The sequence below is a fragment of the Tympanuchus pallidicinctus genome, unplaced genomic scaffold (assembly GCF_026119805.1).
Source record: "Tympanuchus pallidicinctus isolate F22 unplaced genomic scaffold, pur_lepc_1.0 scaffold22, whole genome shotgun sequence".
NCBI lineage: Eukaryota > Metazoa > Chordata > Aves > Galliformes > Phasianidae > Tympanuchus > Tympanuchus pallidicinctus.
The window spans coordinates 12,494,072-12,513,957 of record NW_026294739.1 but is presented as its reverse complement, the minus strand read 5'-3'; the positions used below and the strand labels follow the sequence as shown (position 1 = coordinate 12,513,957).

The 19,886-nt window shown below is 40.0% G+C and overlaps 1 protein-coding gene across 1 annotated transcript in view; it reads left to right on the top strand.

Annotated features, from left to right (window-relative positions):
* The first annotated feature begins 7,504 nt into the window (after positions 1 to 7,504).
* LOC128082045 (uncharacterized) overlaps positions 7,505 to 19,886 on the top strand; it is a 68,998-nt gene continuing 56,616 nt past the window's right edge. The window contains exons 1-12 of the mRNA XM_052685870.1: positions 7,505 to 7,617; positions 9,003 to 9,052; positions 9,139 to 9,288; positions 10,624 to 10,886; positions 11,529 to 11,610; positions 13,200 to 13,265; positions 13,524 to 13,768; positions 15,131 to 15,414; positions 16,036 to 16,313; positions 18,205 to 18,800; positions 18,970 to 19,540; positions 19,687 to 19,886. Of these exons, the coding sequence (XP_052541830.1) occupies positions 7,550 to 7,617; positions 9,003 to 9,052; positions 9,139 to 9,288; positions 10,624 to 10,886; positions 11,529 to 11,610; positions 13,200 to 13,265; positions 13,524 to 13,768; positions 15,131 to 15,414; positions 16,036 to 16,313; positions 18,205 to 18,800; positions 18,970 to 19,540; positions 19,687 to 19,886 (2,853 nt within the window). The 5' untranslated portion in view covers positions 7,505 to 7,549. The remainder of the gene's footprint in view (positions 7,618 to 9,002; positions 9,053 to 9,138; positions 9,289 to 10,623; positions 10,887 to 11,528; positions 11,611 to 13,199; positions 13,266 to 13,523; positions 13,769 to 15,130; positions 15,415 to 16,035; positions 16,314 to 18,204; positions 18,801 to 18,969; positions 19,541 to 19,686) is intronic.

The window sequence follows — 19,886 nt, the reverse complement described above, 5'->3', positions numbered from 1 at the left end:
CGACTGGAGTAATTTATTACACTTGGCATTTTAAGCACAGCAGGCTGAAAACTTCTGCTCCTTGCAGCCTGTATGCAAAGAACCTAAAGAAATGCTTTTGTTGCTTAGAAGATTTTTCTAAGTATATTATTGTATCATTCATTTTCTTTCTCGTATGGCTTTACGTGTTTATATGAAGTAACAGGAGATACAGTGAAAGCTGTTTTCCATAATAAAATCTTAACTGATTAGTATACTTAATTTTTAGGGCTTTTCTCATAGCTTTTCTCATAGATTATCCACTGCTATGCTCCTTGTATAGCAGGCAAGATTAAAGTGAATTTGCCAGTACTTGGGAGCATCATGTTCCACCTCCAAAAGGCTCATCCTAAGCTACAACGAGGATTTACAGGTTTGCTTTTTTTGGAAGACCTGTGCTTACAATAACGTAGTTTAAAGGGAATCGCCTCTGCTTCTGCTGATGAAGGAATTCAGGTGTTTCTCTGTCATCTCCCATTTTGATTCTAGTCTTAAGAGATTGCATTCTTAAGCCCAAACATATTGAGTTAAGTGAATATTTCTTCTGACTCACAGATAGTGATTTGCTCATAAACAAAAAAAGGAAGAGAAGCATTTTGCTTCTTTGAAAGCCTAAACACATAAGCTGATGATCAGCTAGAGGCTCAGAGTTACCAATACAGTGAAGAAAAATCAAAGATGAGTTTTTATTAAGACATCACAAAAACATATGTGAAATCTAACATGCATATTCAACATATTTACACAGTGCTACCTGTGGTGCAAATGCACCATGCACTTGTTATCTGAGTAAAGCAAATTCCCTCTTATCTGGCTTGTTCATCAATGAAATGTCTTTGTCGTATTTTTCTTGATTAGAGCACACATACAGGCACTTTTGTATACATTCCGGAATGTAGGTGTGCTGAATTCTTTTTATGTTGGGTATAAGTTACAAATTACATATATATTAAAAAACAAAACCAAAAACAAACAAACAACCAAACAAACAAGTTCTTAACAAATGGAGCGTTCAAAGGCAGAAATCAGAGACATGCCATGATTTTCCCATCGGAAAGGACTGGGACAAGGCCCAGAACAGCATGATGTACTTTTTAAGCTACCTGTGTTTTAAACAAGATGTAAACCAGGTGATTGTCAGAGTTCCATTGCTCCTTATTATTGTACGATTATGCAGTTTTACATAATGGCATGGGCACAAAACAATTGCACATGTTGGCATACTATCCTGAAATAAAGGTAGTAAGTACATTGTTATATTACTGATCTGCTTTGGAAAAGATAGTATTATTTCTTATATGCTCTATGTACAAGAAAAGAATGAGGAAGTAAGATTCGATGTGGCAAATATATTTGTTCTCAATGAGAAATAATTTCAGGAGTACAGTGGAAGCATTTTACAGCTCTGTATTGTTAACTGTGTGAAGGCTGTTTATTTTTGGGGTCATGTATGATTTTAGTATAAATGGCAATATATCTTCCTGATGTTAATGTTGATAGCCAGTCATTCCTGTTTGAGGTATAACATGAGTCAGTGATGTTCAGCAAGAACTGAATAACTTTGCTATTTACTCCAAGATTTGGTGTTTGTTTCCCAGTTCACATCCTCCACTCACACTTTGTTTCACTTTGTTTGACTCTCTTTGTCCTATGATTTATCCCATCAAGCTTAATGGATAGAAAATGCTGTCCAACTGTCTTCAGTTCCCAAAGGAGGAAACAATCTGTGTCTACATATGCTTACTAAAAATCTTTATGTGTAAGTATGCAAACACACCCATGTGTAATCTAGAGTCCAAAATGCTTTGCTGATGAGGAACCTTGTTTTCCTGTGCAACTGAAAACTCATATATTCTTTTCTAAATACAGTTCACTACAAAGCAAACAGCAGAATGCTCTGAATGACACAGGTGGTCTTTGTTTCAGTACAGTTCATTTCAGATGTAGAGCTCATAAAACAAAGCACAAACAGTGTATTTCACAAATTTCATACTTTGGGAGGAGTGGGTTTATTTTATGACCTAGGGATGGAGAGAGCAGCAGGTTAACTATCTCTCTCCACTTACAAAAGCAGTAAGAAATGCTAGACTTGGAATTTTTTTTTAGATCAACTCAATCTCCTCTTGGTTAGTCTTCCAGTAGGGGTGTAATTTAATGGGGAACAGTAGCAGCTCCAGCAGTTGCAGGGAAAGCAGAATTTAGATCAGCAAATGCTGTATGAACAGATGTTGACAAATGTCTTCATTTTTGCAAAATTCTTGATTGTGCATCTCTATTAATTTAAATAAAAAGCAATTTGAACTAGAAATTTTGGTGAAGCAACTGCAGTTACCAGGTTTAATAGCTTAATTACAGGAGCCATTGGATACCCAGAGAGCTCTCTTCCTGTAAGTACTGGAACATATTTATTTGGTGCTTTCAATTGTGCACTATGTGGGCAATGTATTACTTGAGTTATAACTGCTAGTGTATTTCTTATCTTTGAACTGGAATATACTGTGGGTATATTTCTCTTCCAGCATATCAAGGGGAAAAACATAATGTCCTTCCCGCTGAAGGCTAGATACAATTCTACTAGCATATACCAAATAAACATAGTCTATACCTTGAGATTAAGCAGCTCTATCCAGGAGGTAGCTAGTGGAGAAAGTCACCCTTTCTGCAATGACTAGGAAGAGGTAAGAGATTTACAGGATTGCTCAGGACATGAAAGGGATGGAAGGCGAAGAGTTGCACCAGTTCATTTGGAATACATGGATGAAAAGAGCCAGGTACAAATGGCTGTTTAAAATGGGATAGAAATAAGTGAAAAGCTTGCTAACACTGGAGTACTGAGAACAGAAAGGACAGTACAGGTTTCATCAGCTTCACAGGACCTCACTACAGTGAACAGAAAATTCAAAGAAACTTCAGTATTCATTAATCCAAACATGAGATTTCCGCATTTAGAAACAGCTGCATCTTTAATACCAATTTCGTGATCGAGAATGAGCCAGGATTACACTAGAATGAATTAGGAACAGAACCACTAAGTGTTACAGCAGAATATTGAGACAGTGCAAGAGCAGAATCAGACCCCTTATCTCTGTAGCTAGCTTGGTTTTACAAACAAACCCACTGATGGAGATAGATAGCTCTACTCAGTGAAACAAACTGCTGCCAAAGAATAATCTTTGCACTCCACAGGTTTGTTGTGCTATGTGGATCTCAGCCAATAAATGAAAAATACATCAAGATGCAAATATGAAATCCCAGAACTCCAGCAAGAACAGAGGCAGCTAATTGGATTATCATAAACATAATTTTAAAAAAATCCCTACACAAAGAAAGTAGTTCATAGACCTCAATATCAGCAGCATCCCCTTGCCAGAGGTACGCTCCCAAAATGCTTATCCAAAGGTACCCTTCATGTCTCATCTGTTATTAGGAGACAGACTCGAGAAAATTTCTGGACTTTTAAAAACTGATCTACTAATCTTGTGATTAGAAGTGCAGCATTACTGAATTGGGGAAAAAGTTACTTTTACCAATGATTGTCTTTCCTTTATTCAAATGCTACTTGGAATGCCAGTAAAATTGTGTCTAGCCTTAAGCGGGAAGGACATTGTGTCTTTCCCCTTGATATGCTGGAAATGAAATATACCCACAATATATTTCAATTCAAAGATAAGAAATACACTAACAGTTATAACTCAAGTAAAACATTGCCCATATAGTGCACAATTGTAAGCACCAAATAAATTTATGAACATTACCTCAAAAATGCATCTCTTTTAGGTCACAATATGAGTGTTTGCACACAGGACTTTTGTTCATAGGCAGCTGACATGTAATAATACTGACCAGTATGCTGTTGCCTTTTCCTTTCTGTTAAAAGACAAGACATTGAATGAAATTTTGATCTGGATGTTAGTAAGAATATACATTCCAGTAGCAAAATAATTACAGCTGTTAGGTCAGGAAGAAGACAGTCTGAATTTCAAATCTAAGATTCACTGGGGAGCCAATAATTTGAAAAACAGCTTCAGCTTGTGCTCTAGAGAACACAAGTACACTTTACTCATCAAAGAAACATCCATTTATTTTCTAGCAACAGAATTTTTGTGTGTGTACTTCCTCCTCAGCCTATCAATACATGTTGCTCAACAGAGCAAAGGTGGGATTCATTGCACTATTGTATAATTTAAATGTACGTGATTACAGGTTTATGAGTCTCAGTTGTTTTGTGACTCTCAAGTGGAGTTTTACCAAAGCACTGACTTGGAGGTAGCTCTGACGAGAGTGCAACATAAATAACTTTCTGAAGGAACCAGAGGTCTGACAGTGCCTTCTCATACACAGCATCAATAAAGGCAAAGCAGAGGGCACTGGGAATTCCAGAAACTGTGACAGAGGTCTTGCGTGCTACAAAATCTGACTCATACTTTTGTTAGGGCAGAGGAAGAACTTTATTACTGCTTGAATTGAAACAAAGAGTGAAGTGAAAGATAGATCCTTCTACTGAAATTAAATCAGTTGTATTATTGCTACTCAAACTGTATCTACTTGATTTGTACCATTTCAATTAAAATTGATGTAATTATTTCTTATTAGGCTTTACAGATTTATTTACAGTGCCTGAAAATCAAATAAACATGTTTATTATATATTTGCTAATTGCTGATGAGGCCTTCTTGTTTCAGCTACATCTGGTTCCCAGTCACTCACCCTGATGTAGGGCTTCAGCAACCTGGATGTTTGCTGGGAAAAAGATTCACCAGACTGTAAGTAATCCAGGAGACTCCTGACATACGTTGCAGGCAACTTCCTGTCCATGTGTTAGAAAAAACAATTAGAGGAGAAGCGTTACTGGACCCAGTTCTGACAAATGCAGTTGAACACATCAAAGAGGTTAAGATCAGAGGCAGTCTGGCTGTAGCAGCCACACCTTGGTTGAGTTCATGATCTTGAGGAATACAAAGCTGGCAAAGATCAAAGTCAGGACCCCGAACTTCAGAAGAGAGAATTTCCAGCTGTTTAAAGAATTGGTGCATGGAATTCCCTGGAAACTGCTCTTAGGGACAGAGGAAAATAACAGAACTCTATAAACTCTATAAGGACACCTTTCATAGAATACAAGAGCTCTCCATTTTCATGTATAAGAAATCAAACAGGGAAAGCAGAAAATTGGCATGGCTGGGCAAGGGCCTGCCAGTCAAACTGAGGTGTAGGAAGGAAAGGTGCAGGCAGTGGAAGCAGGAATAGTATAGGAATACTGTATGGATGCATAGAGCTGGGATCAGAAAAACAAAGGCACAAATGGAACTCAAGTTGACCAGGGATGCTTTTCCTGGCTGGAGACAATTTTCTCTTTTGGTTATCTTCATTCTGCTGTCCCTTTGCTGGAATATCAAGCTAATTCTATCTCCAAAGGAACAGAGCTTTATTATGAAAAAAATAAATAATAGTCTCTTTAAGAGTCCCATCAGCCAGAAATAAAGTTATATACGGTATATCTTTGTTCTTTTGAGGATGTTACAGCTCACATCGTCCATTGAAAAGCCCTACTGTTTTCATCTCCTGAAGATTTTATGTTGGCAATCTGCTTGTGTCACCTGAAAGCAGTTCCCTTGAGTAGCCACAGTATCTGCCTTGTCAACAGGCAGAATGGAGGGGAATTTCTAGTGCTGGCTGCAAACAGGGAAACATTTCTACAGATTGGTGTGCAGTCCAGATCAGTATTTTTAGACAAATAAACAGATGCCTTTCAGGGATACGTAGCATTCAGGCGTAGCTGAGAAATAGCATGCAGCAACGTGATCAGGAATGCAAGATAGCTTCACATCCCACTGGAATTTTCTCCATATATTAAAGTAGACTTTTATAGTAGTATGTGTCCTTTGCTGAAAAGACCCTACTATCAGTACTCCAGGTCACCAGTCAGCGTACCTCAGCTGGCATTAAACAGAAGTGACAAGGTGGTGGAAATCGCCACCCAGCACTGCTGGAAAGCATGACTTGCTCTTTTGATAGGAGTGTTCATGGTGTTCAATGTCTCATACTTGCCATGGGTGAGGAGGGCTCAAAGATATTGCATCATTAGAACGGACGGATTTACCAGTTGTTGATTTCTTTGCAAGGTGGGCAGTATCTCCTCACCAGGAAAAACTGTGTGGCTGTTTGCAGGTGGACTCAGAATCATACAGTGCAACATCAGATTCACGAGGAATCCATAAAATGTTCCAAGGACATCTATTGCCTGGATTACCACTTGCTGGACTGACACCTCAGCAGCCCTGCTGTAAATACAATGTGCTCGATGCAACTTGTAGTTGAAGGTTGCTTATATTCTCCCCCTCACACTGAGGTCTCCTCAACCGAATAGGAAAATTGTGGGCAATGGTTTTATTCAGGGAGTAAATGTCCTCTATCTCTAAGTCACAGAAATGCTCCTTCTTGTGTACTGACTGGTAAAAATGCATGCATTTTCAAGGGAGATTTTTTCTGCGGAGGGAGGCTTACCTGCCAAGTGAACATCAACTATATCCATCTGATGGCTTTTAAGGGGTCCTGTAGGTCAAGAGCTTGTAGCAGAATACAGCCTCAGGAAATGGAAACTAACCTCTAATATATTTATGGTCTTGCTCAGCCTCCTTTATTCTTCCTTTTTTTCCTGTTTCTGTAAGCACTTCCTCAGTTACACCTTAATGACAAATGGAAGTATTTTGTGCTGAGTAAAGGACATGGGATTGAGGAAGTTCTAGGCATTTAAATAATGAGGCCTTAATGATCTTAATCCTCAGAATTACAGTAAGAAATCCTTACTTCCAGAGCCATATTCCTTTTAGATTAAAATAAACAAATAAATAAATAAATAAGAAGAAAAAAAAATGAGGGAAAAAAAGGGGAAAAAAAGCAGTAGTCAGGGTTTTGAAGGCAATGTAAGGAAATACTGTACATGTTCTGATTTTCCTTCATTTCTTATCACTCAAAATCTAGCTGACATAGGAAATGTAACAGCCTTCAAGCCATTTCTTACAGACCCTAGTAGAAGGGACGCTGGTCTGCATAGGCCCAGCTGGCAGAGGGAACAACCAACCTGCCTTTTCTCTGCTTACAACTAACAGAAGGGAGAAAAATCGGTGAACAAAAGAACACTTACACTAGAAATGAAAACTGGACAGGAGTTTTAAAATGACCGATGTTATCTTGCTATCAGCATGAGAAGTATTCTCTATGAAAATACAAACATTTTAAATATACAGGAGTAACAATAAACATTTCAAGAATCAAATAGTTTTCTCCAGTAGACAATGAAGGGTGTAAAAATAACTCATGCAGAATATGAACTTTCTGTTAATATGTACTTTTCTTCAGGTAGATTACCCAGGCAGCCCAGCCAAACAGAGCTGAACAAAGGTTTTACAGTCACCTCCACCCTTCAGTCAATATATTCTTCTCTTGCACTGTAAATCGTCCTCACTGCTGCTGAGTACAGCTCGTGGATTACTATGTAGACTGTACCACACAGAAGACTTGACTGTCTTCTAGCATGGGGACCCTCTGGCACTTACAATGCATTTTAATTTTCTTCTGTATTTCGGTGCTGAATACCACAGGGTAAGTAGCACAATGCTGAATGTACCTTAGTTCAAGAAACTTAGTTACCGTTAATTGTAAATGTCCTTTCTTAGCATTTTGTGCAGGAATGCTGTATGATTAAACCATGCCATTTGTAAAAAGAGGAAACAGTTGAGTTTTGTTGTTGCCAAATTCTGTGGTGGTTACTGTGAAAGAATGTGTAACCTGTACACTTCTAATGGCAGATTCAAAGGGGAGATCTGCTGCAGTTATCAAACGCTTCTGACTTTCTAAGTATATCTACAGTAACCTTTGCCTTAGGACTCTGATATGTAGCGGTTTAAAGATGGCATGGAACAGAGATTAAATGGCAACTTGTTACAGCTGCCATGTAGGGAAAGAAGAAAATGTTCTTAATTCACTTATCTTCACACCTCTCTCCTCCTTAGCTTCAGCTCTGTCTGTTTTCCAGTTGCTTGGTGTGTTTCAGTGATGAAGTAGATACTGTTTGTATATGACACTATGTATCTCTCTAGTATTTCTGAATCTCTCTGCTTAGATTTTGATGGGTTGTGGGGGCATCTGCTGTGCTGGCTTTGCTTAAGGACAAATTATACTGTGTCACGTACAAGAAGGACAATAGGGATGGTGGGCAACACAGAAGTGGGAACTAGACCCTGCCTCATAAAGCTGTAGACCACCATCAGAACATGTCAAAAGCAGCTATTGTAGTCTTGCAGTCCTGGAAATGCCTTTCTGATGCAAAACACCCAGTGAACAGAGCATCTTTCTTGTGATCCGTGACAAAGCTTTGGTTTTATGTCATCTCGCCTCTGCAGGCTTTGTAGCACTGCAAGGACTATATGTATTTCTAACTGCTGTTGCCCTGTAGCATTTTTAGGATAACTTAGAGGAAAAACTGAATGAGATGATAGTTCATGGTTATGAGATATCTGTAGTGGTTAAAGGAAACATAAGCCTTCTGATAAATAACAGTTTTGTGACATACCAGTTTACTGGCATTTACATACCTTGCTTAGCAGCAGTGAGGATGCCAATGCTACAAACAAGTTTCATAACAAGTCTTTTGTGTAATTCTGGTATTGCCCAAACTTTGCTGTACCTTGCCATCCTTCCTGTAGCTCCCCGTGCCTAGCTGGTCTCCCTTCATTTCAGAGGGATACAGAGAGAGGATCCTTCTTCTCTCAGATGAGGTGAACATATCACACATTTTTCTAGCTCTCAGAACTTCTTAATGAAGCAGTAAGGACAGATGGGAAGGGAAGGAGACAGACACAGACGAGGCCCTGATTCTGGGCGGTAATTCAGTAAGAACACCTGATGACCTCTGTTAGTCCCAACACTTACAAAATTTTTGCGTCACTAAATCTGTAGGGATTTCACTGTGTTGTTTTTCTTGGCAGGATCAAACAAAGACCAACTGGTAGTGTGAGAACATGGGATCCTGAAACAGGTAACTGCTCATAGTGCTGTTAACGACCAAGGCAGGTTTTGAATATAGTGTCTCCTTTTCCTTACTTTCCTTGCTCTGTGTTTCAGCTTACCTCACTAGATGTGATTTTAACAACAACTCGAGACCATTTTGTGACTGGACCCAACCTTGCACTGTGAACCAGGGAGTGTGGATACGAACAAAACATGAGACTCCAACGGATGGAACAGGTCCTGATGGAGACTATCCTGATGGAAGTAAGTGCTTGTTGATGTCAGTGTGTATTTCATTTTGGATATAGCCTGACTACCTTTCCTCTTTCTTTTTTATGAAGAGATCAATTAAATCCTTCAAAATGTGTCGGTTTGGGTGATATCTGTCTTCAACTTTTCACCATGTTCAGTCACAAGATTAAACTGGCTTGCCCCATCATAGGTTGGAAATATTTATCAGTGCAGTAAAAGAAACTAGAATAATGCTAACTACCTCTTGTGTAATATCTCACCGAGGATGCAGTCACATTCAACAGATCATTACTCAGAGAAGTTTTATCATCAAATTACAGTGATATCAGCTGATGCCAAGACATGTAACGATCGCTGTACTGACACTAGATAATGTTCATGCTAGCAAAGCATTACAAGATTGGAAATTACAGTCAGAAATTAGAAGCTTCTTTTATAGGAGATCAATCTGTAGCCATACTGTTTTCAGTAATTATCTCATGATGGAAAAGGTCACTTATTACATGTGTATTTTTTCAATTGGCATGGTTCATATACCTTCAAGTGCTACTTCCATTTGCTAATTATTAATAAAGCCTTAAAAAAGTAGACAAAATATTAGATACTATGTGTGGAGTAATGCTTTTTAAAGTAGAAATGGTCATTTCTTTTTCACTCCTTTCCATAGTCAGATGGGAGAGATTTGACATAACTGCACTGACAAAATACAGTGTTTTGGTGCAGAGAGGTGATAGGAAGCAAAAAGCTGCAGCCTTAGTAAAGGAAAATGTGATCTAACAATTAACAAGTTAAAAGTAAAGTATTTAAATCCCAAAAGCAAATATTGTGAGATTCTGAATTTTGAAAAGATCGATTCCTTTTGATAATGTCAAGCCTCACATTTCAATGGAAATAACCCTCCTGCTTTGAGACAAAACCAAATATTGAGGGGTTGGAATTTTCCTTATGTCAAAAATTTGTTTATTGTTAGACCATATCTTGCAAGAAGAAGTGTACAGTAGATGCACATTATTTTTCTTGGAGGAAAGTGGAAACTAAACAAGGATAAGTTGGGCACTGTGTCTGGACATGCTATCTCTTGAAAGAAGCCTCCATCTGCATTTGCAATCCCAAACTAACTGTCCATAGGAGATAGGATATATTTGCTTTGCTCTCCAGTTCTTACTGTACTTTAGCTAACTACACAGTGCTAACTGTTGCAGTGAAAATTTCAATCATTTGCTACTTTGCTTCTTTGTACTGCTAATGATGTGCTTGAATTCTTCCAGAGTTGAGATGCATTTCAGTTTTAAGTGACACCTAACAAGTTAGAAAGATTCAGACATTTTTTGTTTTTTCACTCTGCAGAAGGCTACTTCATCTACCAAGAAGCAAGTAATCTGATCCCATTCGACACTAACAGGCTTGAGAGCCCAGATATTGTGGCTTCTGAAAAAATATGCGTAGACTTCTGGTACTATATGTATGGGTCAGAAGACAGGAATGAACTGAGAGTGCTTATCCAAGACAGCACAGGGGAGTTTACAGCATGGAGTCGGAAGGGAAACCAAAGTTCCTCTTGGCTTTATGGTGCTGTCACACACACTTTTCCAACACAGAGAAAGATAAAGGTAACATATTTTCAGAATAAATTTATTTGTACAATGTCAGCATTTACAATTTGCTCTCTCTTTGCAGGCTGTAAAATGTTGTACATCCAAGCTAGAAATGATGACCAAGATTTTCTTGGTTTATATTTTGTAATTATAATGCCATTGTGCTTTGTGCAAATAAACTAAGAGAAAAAAACCCAAACAACTCCCTGAGGTTAGCTAGGAGATAAAATATATTTGATTTATGTTTCTTTCCTTCCACATTCTCTCCTTCCCTCGTTTTATCATGATGTCAAGGACGTTAGGCTCACTTTTTCTGCAAAAGACTTCTACATGTTATTCTTCCGTGAGTTTAGGTTTAAGCTTCGGGATGCTCACTACACAGGACTGCTCTGTGCAATCCAGACAATTTTTAAAAGTCAGTAACCAGCCAAAAAACAAAGAAATAAATAAATGATAGAGAACAGTCTTTTTATGTTTTTGCCCTATTACATATTATATATTTTAATTCTGAAGAACACTAGGAAAACTGTTCTACTATTAGTTCCCTGAATGCCCTTAAAAATAGACCAGAAAGATAATTCTGAAAACATTTTGAGGGAAATTCTCTCACACATGCCTGAACAACTGATGCAGCAATTCACTTTGCATCCTGCCTAGGTCATTTTTGAGGCTGTCCGAGGACTGACAGAATATGCAGATACGGCACTGGACAATGTGAGAGTAAGAGATGGACCCTGTGGTAAGTCTGTGTTTGTGTCCTCATCTCCCTTTAAGCAGTTGACAAGTGTCTCTTGTCATAATTCCAAGCCACAAAAGAGAAATGGAAAAAGCTTTCCAGCTCACTTCATAGCAATGTTACTTCTTTTATTGTAAATCCTCCGCAGTTCTTTCCTCAATGCCTCAAACATAGAGACTAAGCCATTCACTTTTCTGTAAATGTGATCATTTTCACCTGGTCCAACAAACTTTAAGTGTGAAGTGCATCTCTAAACTCAGCCAAGGTCTTGGATCATAGGATAACCTGAGATAGAAGGGACCCACAAGGATCATAGAGTCCAACTCCTGATTTCAATGTTCTAAATATCTTTTTACAGCAAATCTCTGTCCAATATGAGCCAGAAAATACACAGAACTGTCACATATGTAATTAATATATATATATTGATGAATCAGTAGTGATTACTTTCACCATGATACCTGATTATAAATCAGTAATTTGAGTTTGATCTCTGACATTCTAATAAATCAGCCTAGTGCTGCACAATTTGTGGACAACTCGGAGCCAGAAATGAGTTACAATTTAATATCACCTTTGCTGATATGAATGCAAAACTTACAAGATGTGAATTCTTCAAGAAATATGCTGAATATGGTACAAAAAAACATCAAGTCTTAATAGATTTCTCTGTGAAACACTATTCATATAATATCAATGAAATGTTTTAAATTTACTCTAGCCAGGATTTTTGGATAATGACGAGTTCCATTCATGTGCATTACCTCGGAATACATAATTTTCTGTAAAATTCTGTTGAAAATACTCGGGGCCCATTTGGAGAGCCAGTTGTTCATTTTTCCAGGCTTATTAACACACAGTTCAGCCACCGGATGGTGCACTAATGTAATCCCAAGTGACTAGTAAAGAGCTCCTCCTTCTGCTAAACTGTGTGCCTACAGTACAGGATTGTTAGCACACATATGCAAATACACCAAGAGGACCACTTGTTTTAAGATACGTCTTTGTGATGGATAAAGAATAGATGGAGAAGATGCTAATACGTATTAATACAAGCAGTATTGGGCATCAGCAAAGACTCAACAACACTGTTTATTATATCTGTCAGCAGAAAGCTCCTACATTCCTTACATTCCTAAGAAATTAATGCCATTTTGTAGAAAAAAATTAAACTCTGATTAGAAACCACCAGTGCCCTGAGAGTAATTTGTTACTGTTACATGGCATCTGCTGGCAGGCTGCTCATTTTCAGACCTGCCAACACTTGCAGAGAGCATGACCTTCATGCTTTAACATACAAAGCATAGAGAATCACAGTTACAATTGTAAATACATTTCCAGTTTCAGGGAAGCATGCAAGGACAAGCTCAGTCACTGTCACCAAGTTAGTAGTCAGAGCTTCCCTAAGAACTCAAAAAGGCCAAATGTCCTAATTTTTAAATGTAGACAGTTCCATTTTCTTCAGTGTAAGTCTTCTAACTTAAAGCTGGTGAGGAGTAAGTTGAAACTTGTGTATGTCAGTTTGTATATAGTGTTTAATGTGTAATGTTATGTAATGTTATATATTGTTACCTTATCTTCCCTACTGACAGATGCAGTCAGCACCCCTGCACCACCACTACCTACACCAACAGCACCTATGCCACCTGCTGTGACAGGTAATTTTAACAAATCACATGTGATAGTCAGTGATTTAGAGGAGGGCAGCTGTGCATTCTACCAGTGTTACTTGAGTTAATTTATCTGAGTGTGTTTCTGTGGCACTGCCTCAGGCCATAAAAATCTGTCTTTGCTGTTTCAGTTCTTTCATATGTAACCTATGAAATGGGGACATCTATATTTTCTCACAGCACAATGGAGGTATGAGCTGGCTTTTCTGGATGTTAATGAAACATACTCTGTTTTCCTGTCTCCAGAAGCAACTTGCATTATACATGGAGATCCTCATTATTTAACTTTTGATAAGCAGCGTCATGACTTCATGGGCAACTGCACCTACACGCTCTCCAAGCTGTGTGAGAGCAACAGCTCACTGCCCTACTTCAACGTGGAAGCTGCCAACGAATACAGGGGAAGCAACACTCATGTGTCCTATGTCCAATCTGTGGACATCGATGTTTATGGCTACAGGATCAATCTGGGTCAAAACAGAGTTGTTGAGGTAAGGCTAGATCCCACAATCTACTGCAGTAAATCAGACTTTGAAGAAACCGTAGTACAGTGGCTGCAAATTTCTAGGCAAGCATAAAGCAATATTTAGAAGACAGTCAAATATTTGGGAACAGTAGTACTATGGGTTCCTTAAGGCAATCATCGAGATTTCAGAACAGAAAGAAAATACAAAATGTTGTGCTGTGTTGCTAGCAGTTGGGATTGCCGTCCATTCCTAAGTTTTATTTGCAGCAGAGAATACAAAAGGCCTTTCATTAACAAAGCTTGTGCTGGTGGATATTTCCCAGACTGTAAAGCTGCGTGCCTACCTCTGACTTCTAGTTGTTCTGCATCACTGCTAATTTTACTTAGTACCTGGCACCTGCCATAAAGCACAGCCAGATGAGAGCCCCAGAAAGACTGCCTGATAACTCACATCACTCTGATTGTGTCACTGGACCAGCTGCTCTATTTTCAGTCTTCTTTATAACTTATTTCCATGAAGACCATTGGAAGGGCCAAGGTAGCAGATACAAGTTTGATTTAAAATCCACAATAATTGAATCGATCACCTTATTTCATTATCATTTTTCTTATAAAGAAAATAAGACAGGAGATAAGGATTTAAATATAAACATAGACTTTTTACAACTTAGATGCACAGTGAGCTAGATATCTGCATTTGTCCAAAAGTTTATCTTTTCTATCTCTTCATTGTATTTATTGTTTTCATTATGTATGTTTCTTAGTTAAAAATATATATATTAATTATGTAATAAGAACATATATTCAAAGAATATGTTAGTTTTATGGAATTAAAAATAAATTGAAAATTTTATTTGAACACTTCTTTCCTATTGCTGGCATTTCACATGTGAAAATTAAAAAGAAAGAAAAAGGAGGAAAAAAAGGAAAAGAAAAATAAAAGAAAAAAAAAAAGAAAAAATGTTTTCAAGATGTGTCCAATCCTGAAAATTTTCTAAGATTCCATTCTAGCTGCACCTTTTAAATCTTATGCCATGCTCTTGTTTGAGCCAGTAAGCCTGTAAGCAGAAAGATAATTTTTGATAATTTTTTGGACTTTTTCCAGCTGGGTCTAGTTCACCAAGCTTACTTTGACCACAGCTGAGACCTGGAAGATAAGTAGATGTTTTACTAAAGTCTTGAGGCCCAAGATCTTTGTTCATGTATAGCATTCACGTTATGTAAGACCTAAGAAAAACCCAGAAACACAATATTGTGTGCTCTTAATGCTAGTACAGGCTCACTGTACAAGCCCTATGCTCTGTATAGGATCATGGTCTAAGAAAATCGCCATTAAAAATAGCTATTTTAAAGTGATTATAATGATTGTCCTTCTCTGTCCTTGTAGGTGGATGGAATCAGCCAGGTACTCCCTCTGACCTTGGGCAATAGTGTCAGCATTTCCCTCAGTGGTCAATATGTTGTGGTCACTACTGACTTTGGGCTGAAGGTCAAGTTTGATGGAAATCATAGAGCAGAAATCACTCTTCCCAGTACCTATAAATCGAAAGTCTGTGGGATATGTGGAAATTATAATGGGGACAAAAAAGATGACTTTCTTAACCCAGATGGAGGGATGGAAACAGACTCGTCCAGCCTTGGAAACAGTTGGCAAGTTAACAATGACTCAAGGTAGGACTCCAATCAAGATGTTTGGCCTTAACTGGGAGTTATGTAAGGAGCAGTATTTTAAGCAGCTGTGGTATGTCATGTCCAAAATGTCCAAGAATATGGACTAAAATATATTCTTGCCTGTACAGTCCTTTCACATATCTGGGAAAAAACTTGTAACAAATTCAAGTGTACTTAAAAAATGAAAAATTGAATACATCTGCAATTGCCCACTAGGATTCCAGCAGTTGTTGTAGCATATTAATGATCCTGCTTGAACTCTTCTGAGATACTTCACTGTTTACTTTATAGTTATACAGTATGTCATTTCATGATGATAGATGTTTAGCTTTGAATGCTTTTACTTTCTATTTGCCCTTCCCAGTTGTCTTATTCGTGCAAAGATTATTTTTAGACTTAAAACCAAAATTAATGTTTAAGTTTCTTAGACATTACAAAAGTTGTAATGTTGAGATCATTTTAAAATCTGAATTCCTATCCCATTTGAAATGTAGAGATTTAAAAAGTCATCCTTAGTCTGTGCCAGTAGTTTTATTGGTTGGGATTTGAAAAGTATCTTGAGTGCAATTGTATGCAAAGTTCACCAGTGACATCTTTCCACATCTATTTTTTCCACACTAGGTGCTTGCCAGATGATGGCCATACCCCAAATTGCACTGCTGATGAAAAACATATCATCCAAAGCAGTGAATACTGTGGTCTGATCACTGATCCCAGTGGTCCGTTCCAGAACTGTCACTCAGTAGTCGATCCACAGAGCAATTTTGAAGACTGCCAGTATGATCTCTGTGAGCTTCATTTGAGCAGCGAAGCCCTCTGTCAAAACCTGCAGGCTTATGCAGATATGTGCCAAGCTGCAGGAGTCCAGCTGACACCATGGAGAAATGCAACCTTCTGCCGTACGTACCAGAGATTACTGGAAATTACCATTTGTCAGGAGGATATAATTAGGGCTGCCTGAAGAGAGAGCAAGAGCAAGAAACTGTTTTAAATTCCTGTAACACTGTGAATCTTGACTGATCAGGCTAAAGATTTCAGGACCATGTGTAGTTCTCAGCTTGCGTCCTTGAGTTCTTTCGAAAGAATGACCAAAATAGGGAGATTTTCTTTTGAATTCTACTGCTGTTCCTATATTTTTGTTCAGAGGTATTAAGTATATCAGAAACATTTGACTTTGAGGGCTTTTTACCTCCTGAGGAAGCTATGCTTGAACTTTAGTGTCTGTGAGGAAAAAAAATCTCATTTTGCACATGTTTAGTAGATACGTGAGAGCCTCACCCACGCTCCCCGTAGAGATGCTGAGCTACCTTACTCTATTCTCTTAGCCTCTCTACCTTGCATGGTGACCAGGAACCAGGCAACAGACAGGAAGTTATGCCTTCTCCTCTTGCAGCAACTCCAGCAGAAGCACATGAAGATAGATATCAGATTTGTGAACACAGAAGGGATACAAGTCAGAGCAGATGGAGGGCAGAGCTGCATATGTGGATAAGGAATCTAGGCAGTCTGGGGCAATGAGAAAGGTGCTTTGATTAAGAACTGGAGAGAAATGCTGAATGGAGTAAAAGAGAGGCCCTGGATTTTGAGAAGGAAAGTAGGTTCTAGAAAGGAAAATGAGAACGTGCTTATGAGGCTATGGAAAAGTGGAAGTACATGCTGAAGCTGGCTAAGTAGAAGAAACATAGACTAGGCAGCTGGTCAGGGGGTCAGCTGTTGCTTCTGCAGGAATGATAAATCAAAACTGTTGGGAAGAATAGACCTGAGACCGAAAAGTGAAGGTGTCTGAAATTCAGAATTTATACCAGTGTAAAAAGAGCAGGACAATGCAGAAAAATGCTCGATGAAGTGAGATTGATGATCTAGGAATCAGTATATTCTTCTGTGGCCTGTGTGCCCTCTGCCCTGAGGGAGATGAGGAGACTGAAGAAAGATGCTAAATATACTCTGAACATTTGTTTCACAATCCATTGTAATCTCTTGCTGGAGCATTTTATTTGCTAAGAATATTATTGAGGTTTTCTCCTCCATAAATTCTGTGGTTTCTAAGCAGGAATAACCCTTCTCTGTAGCTGTTCTTTCTGCTGCAGAACTTGTGGGATCTCTTCTGCTTGCCCTGCTCCGATTTCAAACTATGCTTTTGTCCTCTGCCAGCCTCAGTAACTAATTTCTGGGTCAGTTTTAATTAAGACAGGGAAAAATACAACGTAATTATGTGATCTCTATTGCTTAAGGAAGAAGACAAAATTAGAGTGAGGGCATGTCATTAAAAACTGAGCTACATGCAGTAAGTGTACAGAAGCTGAAAAGAGACTGAAGACTGACATTAGAAGAACTTCGAATTAGTTTTATTTTTAACTTGTGACATGTGTAGCAAGGTCTAAAAAGAGTATAGGATGCATGTATATCACGATTGTTTATCAAACATTAAAGATCTCCAGTGAGTGAAAAAATATGAATCAAGAAGCTATGACATGATTAGAATTATCAGAACTATAGTCTAAACAGGTTACATGACAAGGACAAATAACATGACACAGATATAACCAGCTGGAAAAAAAGGCAAACAATGACCAGCATAGAAGATCATATAGGAAATTCTCATAGAGAGAAATTGTTAGGAGCCATAAAATATGCTAAAGGGCAGTTAAGCAAAAAGGCATGGATTGCATTGCCACAGGATTCCAAGGTGTCCTAAAGACTGAAGAACAAAACAGAATATGCAATTTAATAAATCCAAATACTTTAATATTTAAAATATAAACTTCTGGATTAATCTTTTACATTACACAGCACTAGCTTGTCCAGCCAACAGCCACTACGAGCCCTGTGCTGCAGCTTGCCCTGCTACGTGTGTTGACCCCATGGCACCATACGACTGCAGCTTGCCCTGCGTGGAGGGATGTGTATGCGACAGCGGGTACCTGCTCTACAACAAGCAATGTGTGCCCAGCCAGCAGTGCGGGTGCTGGCACAACGGGCAGCACTACCCGGTGGGCTCAGAGTTCTGGACGGACAACACCTGCTCGTCCAAGTGCACGTGTCCCGCACGAGGAGGCAAAGTCCAGTGCTCCAGTGCGTCGTGCCCTGCCGGCCAGTTCTGCGGAGTGCAGGATGGGAAACCCCAGTGCCTGGATCACTCCTACGGCATCTGCCACGTCTACGGGGACCCTCACTACAACACCTTTGACGATGTGAGGCACAACTTCATGGGGAACTGCACGTACACCCTGGCCAAAGTGTGCTCCAACACCTCCGTGCCCTACTTCAATGTTGAGGCAAAGAACGAGCATCGTGGCAACGCCCGAGTGTCCTACGTGCGAGAAGTCGTGGTCGATGTGTACGGAGAGCGCATTACCATACTCAAGCAGGAGAGGAGCCGAGTGCTGGTAAGGGAGTGGGGCTGGCGTGTGCGTGGAGGGTCTGCAAGGCAGGGCTGGCTTTTTTGGGCAGGGTCTTGTCTGCAAGCAGCAGGAGTTTCTGTGTGAGAAGGGAGCCTGTTCCCATGGGGCTGACGGCCCCAGGGAGTCCACGGTGCATTGCGCTTGTCTGCCCCAGGTGAACGGTGTGTTCCGGACCTTGCCGGTGAGCGCAGCAGCAGGAGCCATCACCGTGAGCAGTAGCGGCCGCTACGTCGTCCTGCAGACGGACTTCAGCCTCCAAGTGTCCTATGACGCTGACCACTCGGTGGAGGTGAAGGTGCCCACCAGCTACTTCAACCTGACCTGTGGCATGTGCGGGAACTTCAACAGCAGGAGGGAGGACGATTACATGATGCCCAACGGGCAGCAAGCCGCCGACTCCAATGCGCTGGGGGAGAGCTGGCAGGTCCCAAGCGATGACAGTGACACCAGCTGCGGCGTGCCCCCACCGCCGGAGCCCTGCCCAGAAAATGAGGAGAAGCTCTACGAGTCCGAGCAGTTCTGTGGCATGCTGACAGCCAGCCCGGGCTTTTTTGAGAGCTGCCACTCGGTGATCAACCCGCAGAGCTACTTTGAGACCTGCACCTACGACCTTTGTGCCATGGGTGCTGTGCAGGAGGTGCTGTGTGCTGCACTGGAGGCCTACGCTGACGCATGCCAGGCAGCTGGCGTGACTCTGCTCCCTTGGAGGAATGCCACCTTCTGCCGTGAGTACCCACCTTTGGATTGCCAGAGGGAAATGGGGCTCTCCCTGTGTCCTGCAGCTCTGGCCACTTCTTTGGTCTTTCCCTTGGCAGAAGGTATTCCCTTCCTTGTGGGCTTTGCTGACCCTAATGTTCCTTTCCCTTTGCAGCCCTGACATGCTCTGCCAACAGCTACTATGACCCTTGCATGACTGGCTGTCCTGCCACCTGCGTTGACCGACAAGCCCCGCTGAATTGTTCCAAGCCCTGCATGGAGGGCTGTGCGTGTGCCTCTGGCTTCCTCCTCAGCGGTGACACCTGTGTGCCCGAGGCCCACTGTGGCTGCCTCTTTGAGGACAACTACTACAGC